The 9,562-nt window shown below is 34.1% G+C and overlaps 1 protein-coding gene across 1 annotated transcript in view; it reads left to right on the top strand.

Annotated features, from left to right (window-relative positions):
* Positions 1-638: 638 nt before the first annotated feature.
* Positions 639-9,562, top strand: part of LOC121370928 (ADP-ribosylation factor 6-like) — a 36,974-nt gene continuing 28,050 nt past the window's right edge. The window contains exon 1 of the mRNA XM_041496468.1: positions 639-803. Coding sequence (XP_041352402.1) covers positions 740-803 — 64 coding nt within the window. The 5' untranslated portion in view covers positions 639-739. The remainder of the gene's footprint in view (positions 804-9,562) is intronic.

Genomic DNA, 9,562 nt, shown 5'->3' with positions numbered 1-9,562 from the left:
GTACATTGAGGGTGAGAGAGAATGCCTTTAATGCCACTCCTATCACATAGCATTCAGGGATATTTTGACACGTGGTGTACATTGATGGTGAGAGTGAATGCCTTTAATGCCACTCCTATCACATAGCATTCAGGGATATTTTGACACGTCGTGTACATTGATGGTGAGAGAGAATGCCTTTAATGCCACTCCTATCACATAGCATCCAGGGATATTTTATATGCAATTCCTTACAGATAGGACTGCATATATCGCAGCCTTTGTGGGGCACTGGTTGGGGTAGAAAAATCGATGGCTCTGTGGCATATACTATAATACTGAGCTACACCTCACCCCCATTACCTGACTGATTCTTACTTTTCCTTTCTGTGTTTCCATGAGATAAAATAAAATCACTGTACTAGTATAGACTTACTAAAGGAGTAGGTGGGGGTCGGTTTTGTGTGGGTACTTAGAAATTTACTTTTATATGCTTTATATATATATATATATATGAAGACAGGGAATATAGTGTAGCGAGCATGAGTGTTCCATCGACTGGTACTTATCATACACCTAGAATGCCCGTGGTGTAAACGGACCATAAATGTGAACACAGCTTATGACGTCATTACAAAACCCCATTGTTGCGTTGCTTGTTTACATTATGACGTACATTTTAATAACGCTAATGCGAATTTAAACTGAGTGTCGTTAAATTAAAATATATTGGTTGTCATCAAATGAAAAAGCCGTTCCGATGGGAGGGTCTTATTCAACTGATGTGGGATATAAAATACTCATGATTGGACCAGCTGGTTCAGGTATTTGTTTGGAACAAAATGTACATATCATTTAGGAGGTTTGATGAATGTTTTTATTAAGGTCGATCACAGCACAGGCACTTGTAGATTGGTCAATTATATATTTTTTCACAATATTTAATGATATTCTCTTCATACATGTCAATGTTATAGTCATATAACGTGTTTGTTTTGGGGGTTTTAAGTTCGATCCTATAAAAGACTCGCCATTTTGGTGCGATTGATTATCTGTTTAGGGGGCGGAGGGTGGACTGGGTCTAATTATAGTAGACGGGGGTCGATATTAAGACACTTTCAAATACGTGACAGAAAGGTAAAATTTTGGTTAGATGATGTTTTGTATTGTTTTTATTAGCTTATTTTGCAAATATTTTTTAATTTAAAAAATAATAAGAATTTATTTTGATATCTGCTAATCAAGCACCTGTGGACGGATTCTGACACTATTGTCCGAACCAAATTGTTAACAACTACGAAAAATTACTCTCCTACTTTTAATTGCCGTTAGATTTCCTCCAAAGTTTGTCCAGACACAAATCTTGAAAAAACAATTACAATGATACAGATTCCACATACCAGATGATAATTATGTCACCTATATTGACTTCGCTGAGAGCGCATAGGGAAAAAAGCATGTAATTTTGTATCAGCTGCCATTTTGACTTTTTATGGAATATTCTTCAAGAGGGGTGAAAGGATAGGACTTAATCTAACAACGTCATAACATGTTACGATATAAAAGCAAACGTGATGACGTCATATTATTATTATTTATTATTATTATTATTATTATTATTATTATTATTTTAATAATACCACTAGAGATCATGGATTTCATAGTAATTGTGTCACATACTTTGGAGGCTTTCACCCCTCTTGAAGAGTATTCCATAAACAAGCAACATGGCAGACGGCAGAAAACTGCATGTATTTTTCCCTATGCAATCTCAGCAAAGACAATATCGGCGACATCGTTGCAGTCTCGTGTGTGGAATCTGTATATTTGTAGTGGGTTTTTTGTGATTTGTGTCTGGACAAACTTTGGAGGAAATCTAATGGCAATTAAAGGTAGGAGAGTAATTTTTTGTAGTTGTTAACAATTTGGTTCGGACAATAATATCGAACGTTCGTAAAAAAATCAAACTACTGTTGGCTTCAAATATATGTTCCTCCAACATGATCGTTTTTTACATACCTGACAATGGCAAGATTAGTAAATGTTCAAGCTTTTAATCCTTCTGACGTTCAAAGTGACTCCATTTTTTTAATAAATGGCTGAATATCATCCTATAGGCCTAGTCTGTTCTAAAGCTTGTTATTATTATTGTGTACATTCCACCTTTATTGGCGGTCCATTTTTTCTAGTGAAATTGTATGTTTTGACTTGCATCTTATAAGAGTCACTTTGCATTAATGCTAAACATTAAATAAATTTATATAAATAACTGGAAAAAAAAAAAAAAAAAAAAAATTATAGTCATTTATTAGTAGTTGGACTATTACATAGTGAAAATATATACAATTAAAAGCACTCATTTTTATATATTATACTCTGTGTGTGTGTGTGTGTGTGTGTGTGTGTGTGTGTGTGTGTGTGTGTATAATACATGTATCAAAATGTAATAAAAATGTGTGCTTTTAATTGTATATATTGTTGTGGCCGCGTCCCAAGGATATTAACAAAGTCCAGAGAATACAAATAACATCCACAGATGACAAAGACGAAGTGTTCCAGTTTTCAGAATTATAAATTTATTTAAAGGTGATGAGTAAATAGAAATAAAGTTAATGTTCACAGGTAAGTTTCCAACATATAGATAGATCTCTTCCTTTCAGCTCTAGTTATATCAAACCAGTGAGATTAAATCTCCAATAAATGTAAACAGCTTGCAGTTGCTTATAAATATTGCTTCCATAAAACAAGTTAATTAAATAAAGATGGTAAAGTTAATAAAATTTGACTTAAAAAATATAAGTAAAAGTTATTCCAGTGTCAATTTAAATGTATACAATGTAATAAAGTTGAAAAGTTGGACAAGGGGACATGTCTTTAATCTTTGTTTGTCATACCGCGAACAAGTGAGAGAACAACCGTTGACGTCCATTGACGTCAGCCTTTTATACTGTTTCTTAGGTACCACGTGACGTCATAACAGCCAATCAGAAATTACGTCACGCTAGGAAGAGATCTATCTTTACAAAATAAATATCATTTCATTTAATAATTACGTTATGCACACAATTGCTCAATAAATAAAGTAATTGCTTTTTGGTCCAGCTTCCGTTTGCAGTTTACAGTTTGTAAATGCACACTCTAAATCCTAAGAAATTTCAACTTTTGTAAATACGTCAGTTTAGCCCATAGCAAAAGCATTACCAACTTGAAATAATTAATTCTGCGAATTTCTAAAGTGCATAAAGATAAAACTAACATTTCTTAATTGCTTTTCTAGTCTAAAATTTGCGTAAAACAATTTTACAGAAAAAGCCTTTAGAATATTTATAAAAACGACATTATTAACCAGGCACAAAACACGCTCATTTTGCATAGCAAATACATTGGGAATTCAAGCTAATAATACAAACAAATTCTAATGTGCATAAATATGAGACTATTATTATACAATTGCTTTTTTGGTCTAATTTCAATATAAAATAGTTTTAATGAAAAAGCCTTTGGGATTATTGTGAAAACGACATTATTCACTAGGCACAAAGACATGCTAAAGTGCATTGCAAAGACATTGGGAATTCGGGTTAATAATACAAAAAATTCTAATGTGCATAAATACGTGACTATCACTACACAATTGCTTTTTTGGTCTAATTTCAATATAAAATAGTTTTAATAAAAAAGCCTTTGGGAATATTATAAAAACAGCATGTTTATACTGTTGTTTACAAACATTGTGTACCGATATATCGGACCTTAGCAACCAGTATGTGTAAACAGGTTCTCAGCGTACAAGGATATAGTTCCTAAAAGCACTAATATTACAGTAATCAGTTTTACAGTTATTACCTCACTTAATTAATAAAATGATTTGCCATAATGTACAAACAATATTAGGATACGTTTAACTAAGAAAATAGCTAATCGATCGTACAAGTTTTGGAGGAAAATAAACTTTACTGAAGGGCAAGGTCAATCCCGGCTGCCATGTCAAAATAGTAGATCAAACGGAAATTTATCCCAGGCTTATTTATGAGCCCATGGAATGTTTTCAGTGTGTAAGTACACACACTTTGCAGTTATGAAAATATTTACATCAATAATATTAATGTCAACGTTGTGTCATAGTTTTTATATGCACAGGAATTTGGGAATTAAATAAAGTCGAAGACCGCAAGACCAAAACACGGACGTCAAACATTAAATTAACACATTTAGCGATCGTAATATACTAATATCCCATAAATAAATTACGGCAACTATTTACAAACATAATTTCATACACTATAAACATATTATTATGAAATACAACTAAATGTAGCTCGCATTGTGCATCCAAACGATCACTAATAATAACAATAGTCCCGCAATTTCGTTTTTGCCTATAGTGCGCGACACGACAAACGGCACTACTAAGAATTTCATTAAACAATAACTATAATAAATGGCATAGTTCCAGACATTACAGAATACAAGCAAATATGCAAATAATTACTACTAAATGTAAAAATAAATATTGTGTTTTGTCCAATATTAAAATTACTAGAGAAAGGTCCACGTCACAGCAGTTACGAAAATTGTTGGGACAGCCATGACAATATGTTCACTATGTGATAGTCCAACTACTAATAAATGACTATATATATATTTTTTTTTTTTCTCCAGTTATTTATATAAATTTATTTAATGTTTAGCATTAATGCAAAGCGACTCATATAAGATGCAAGTCAAAACATACAATTTCACTAGAAAAAATGGACCGCCAATAGAGGTGGAATGTACACAATAATATTAACAATCTTTAGAACAGACTATAGGATCATATTCAGCCATTTAAAAAAAAAAATGGAGTCACTTTGAACGTCAGAAGGATTAAAAGCTTGGAAATTTACTAATCTTGACATTGTCAGGTATGTAAAAAACGATCATGTTGGAGGAACATATATTTGCCGACAACAGGTGTTTGGATTTTTACGAACGTTCGATATTAGTGTCAGAATCCGTCCTGTAAAATTTCCAGTGCTGATTTATTTACTCGCCGTCGAGATTCAAACGACGCCAGTAGAAGTTTTGAATCTCAATCGAGATTAGCACAGTGGTAAAGCGTTCGCTTGATGCTCGGTCTATCTGGGATCGATCCCCGTCGCTGGGCCCATTGGGCTATTTCTCGTTCTAGCCAGTGCACCATGACTAGTATACCAAAGGCCGTGGTATGTGTTATCCTGTCTGTGGGTTGGTGCATATAAAAGATTCCTTGCTACTAAGGTCGACGACAGTCACTTTTCGCACCCTTGTTTTGGCTTCGTACACAGTAAATGTAGCATATCTTACCGTAATTTCACTTGAAATCCATATTTTGTAAAAGTTACAATTTTTTAATCACATTTTTTTCTTCAAACACATTCAGATATATTAGTAATGTTCAAACAACATTTTCAATAGCAATTTTGCATTTGAATTTTTTCAGCATTCTTGAAACGGAAACGTCATGTAGATCTATCCAGTGTATGGTTATTGTAACGAAATGTAAAGTGACGTCATTGGAATACTGACGTCATTCAAATTCAAAATTAGTTATATTACAATGCTGCGCCACATTAAAATAAAAACTGGTATATTAACATGCAGACAACGCTGTTTACAGGTCGGTATTTTTTATGTTTCACAATTCTGGACAAAATATTAAGTTTAAGTTTTAAAGCCGCACACCCTAGTTCCATCCAGCGAAAATAAATTATAATTTGCTTAATCTACAAACCTGTAACACACTTAGATCACGTTTTTATCAAATGGAGTGAAAAAGCAGGTTTTATATCGATAAATACCATGGGAATCCCCATGTCCCAATTGCTTGAAATAATTTTGAAAGTTTGTATTCTGATGGCACCGGTAGATGTCGCTCGAAGCACAACAATGCCTACGTCACGACAAATTTCACAGACTTGAGGTGCGTTCTTTTCACCTCTCCTGGACATGTACCAACTGTTCTGTCCTGGTTGTATCCCCTCTCCAGATATCGTAGGACTTAGCAAAATTATTGGTTTTAAGGGTTTGTAACGTTTTGTATTGAGATACTTACTTGTCTGAAGTTTATTGTTACTGAAAATGTTCACGAACTGTGAAGAAAAATCTCACAAATGAACAACAACAAATGATGTTGATCGCGCGAACCGTGCACGAGAAAACAAACCGAACCAAAATGATAACGGTCACGTGGTATACCAACGTCTGTGACATTGAAATGGAAATATCCCGTCTAAAAATAGATTAGACCTTGTCTGCTCAACGGTTTTTTCTCAAACGTGCGTCCGTTTTTCAGAAATACGAAAAATGCATTTTGTGGTATTACAAACACCAGGATTACCAGGATTACCAAAAAACACTTCAGGTGAATGGAAATGTATATTCTAAATAATAAACTGTAAGTAAAGTGCAATTTTATTTGTGAAAAAAATGGGTTTAATAGCGAAAAACAACGCCGTAATGGTTAACAACTAGCCGTAACTAGTGTGTGTCCCTTTAAAAGATGAAAGAAATAAAAAGTACCTTTTATCAAATATATCATATCAACATTTTAACTTTGGATATGTTTTATTTATTGTGTACGAAGCCAAAACAAGGATCCAAAAAGTGACTCGTTGACCTTAATGGAAAAATGTAGCGGGTTTCCTCTGATGACTACGAATCAAAATTACTAAATGTTTGATATCCAATAGCTGATGATTGATAAATCAATGTGCTATAGTGGTGTCGTTAAACTAAACAAACTATAAAATTATCTACTGAACCCTGAATAGCGGAAGATGCAAAATACCAAAGTAGATCATGTTTTATACTTAAAGTACCGGTACACATTTTTCGTTCATTTTATTTTTTCTGCAATCAAATTAAATAATCGCCATCTGTCCATCCCATCCTCCTACAAAAATATGTTTTTGTAAATAATTTTAGTTTCAGTTTCTCAATGTCCGCAATAACCGTGGTCTAACTAGACGAATCTCGAGTGATGGATGAGGTAACTACCTTGAACCATGCCCTCATTACAACGCCTTCATGGCGTCACCATGGTCGGAAAGATGTTTTATAATTTAATTTTAGCACGTACGTTTCACCTTGCTTCGTAGTCCGAATAGGACGTTGCAAATGTGTGGGTTTTCGCAATTTATTGGGTTACTTGCTTCGATTAGCCTATAGGCCTATTATCATTATGGTTTTCACACATGAAATGGTCTCTTTATTATATAACATAATAAATATTTTCATATACTTACCATTTGTGACACCCAATAGCCGATGTGTATTTTTGTGCTGGGGTGTCGTTAAACATTCATTCATTATATATATATATATATATATATATATATATATATATATATATATATATATATATATATATATATATATATATATATATCTGTCCTAATTTTTTATTATATATTTCGGTGGGTTTTCTTGTTAATATATTTCGCTTATCCTATCGAAAACGCGTAGCGTCATGATATATGCGTTCCGTTGGCACTTTTGAAATTTGTTTACTTGACTTATTAAAGAAATATAAATTAAAATTATCTTTATTTAATTTTTAAATAATAATACTGCTGTGCAAACGTACCTAACAAAGCGATCCCCCCCCCCCCCCCCCCCCCCCCCCCCAAAAAAAAAAAATCCTCAAAAACAAAACAAATCGAACGCCAAGTTTAATTTTAGCCTACACTCAATGACGGGACACCGTGTCATCGTGTTCAATCAGTTTTAGATATTTTATCGTAATTGCACTTCATATCCATTTTTATAAGTACAATTGTTTAAATTACGATGTTTTTTTGTTTTTTTTTAATACGATCAGATGCATTGGTACTCATCAAACTAAAAAAAACAACAACTATGAAGCGATACTGACATCGTAAAACTTTACAAGGGAAATACTTTAATCGTGAACTTGTTAACAAAAGTATAAATACGATTTCTATATTCCACGTGGTGATCTCAAACTGCGGTATCAAATCGATATTACATTATACAAATGCACTGTTGAATAAAATCACTCGCCTACCATATCCATTAGCATTTATTATATATCCTATTCAACCACCTCAATACAATTTTATAAGTGTTACAAACAGGCAAATACTGAAATATTGTCATTTGTAATTCAATTCTGAATTTTTTCTTTTCTTTTTTCTGTGTATAAGGTACATTTCCCCGAGTGGTCTGATATATGGAAGTAGCTTTGGTAGTAAACAGGATTTATGGCTAAGAATTGTGTCTTCTTGCATGCTTACACTGTCATCAGTCTTTAGCCTCCTTGTTATGCTCACCAATTCTTTGTTTTGGTGGGGGGTTTTGTTTGGGTTTTTTGGTTTTTGTTGTTGGGGGGGGGGGGGGGGGGGGGGGGTTACAGATGTCTCATAAAGCATACCTTTTTTCCAAAGATAATTGGTTAGATCTGCTCTACTGAGACTGTGGGGGTAAATGGAGATCCGTGAAGTAGTGACACCTGGGCCAGTGCTTATAAAACTTTTAGAGTCCAGACTCAATCTCTAATGACGTCACACGCTTACAATTTGTATGTCGTTGTCTGTTAGAGTCTCGAGTCTAGACTAAAGGTTTTATAAGCACCAGCCCTGTGGTATAGAGTGTTCCTGGGGCTTTGCTACTCATTCATCATCAGCAGCTCGTTTGATTCAGGGCAAAGAAGTTATCTGCCTCTGGAACAGAATAATGTATGCTGACATCATACGAATTGCACCTCTGGGTAGTTCTGGTAAATAAGCTAAGCACATTTCTGACTTGGATCCGACTTCTCTCTAATTATTACAACATAAGTGTACGAAGGACCATCACAATCTTCCAAGCAAGCAATTTGTTATTGCATTCAAGTTTTCTTATTGCATTCAAGTTTTCACACTTGGTCAAAGACTATACCCTGGTATAATGCACGGCGTCCACAACCAGTGGAATAGGTTAACGTGCATATCCTTCAATACCACTTTCATGAAATTGACTTGTATCTCTTTCACCTGCACGGTACCATCTTCAGTAATAGTTTTTTCAATAGAAATGCCCAGACAAAATTAAGTACCTAGAGAGGGAAATAGTATATATCGAAATGACGTCAAACTCGAATGACGTCATTTTGGATGTCCTTACATCAAAATAAACTAATGCATAACGTTTATTGTTTTCTGAACGCTGAACAGCTTTCAGTGTGAAATTGCTATTGAAATGTTTCTATTTGATGACTGAATGCATACGTCACTTATGGAGTATCACCCTAGTACGTTACACTAGCGTAGGGGGGGGGGGGGGGGGGTAAGGGGGCATATGCCCCCACACACACACTGGGAGCAGCGATGTTGTTTTTATATACATGTATTTATGTGTGTGTGCGGCCCCCCCCCCCCCCCCACACACACACACACACTTTTTGGCACCTTCTAATTTGCAAAGTTATCAAATTCTTGAAGTATGTTATTTGAAATATATTACACACTGAAAATGTAAGATATACATAAATTTGTACATAATATAACAGCTTCAAGATGACATGGTTTGATAAATTATACATAATAGAAGTCTCAGGAGA

Source organism: Gigantopelta aegis, chromosome 4 (genome assembly GCF_016097555.1).
Source record: "Gigantopelta aegis isolate Gae_Host chromosome 4, Gae_host_genome, whole genome shotgun sequence".
Lineage (NCBI taxonomy): Eukaryota > Metazoa > Mollusca > Gastropoda > Neomphalida > Peltospiridae > Gigantopelta > Gigantopelta aegis.
The sequence above is the reverse complement of the archived record's forward strand: the minus strand, read 5'-3'. Positions and strand labels throughout refer to the sequence as shown.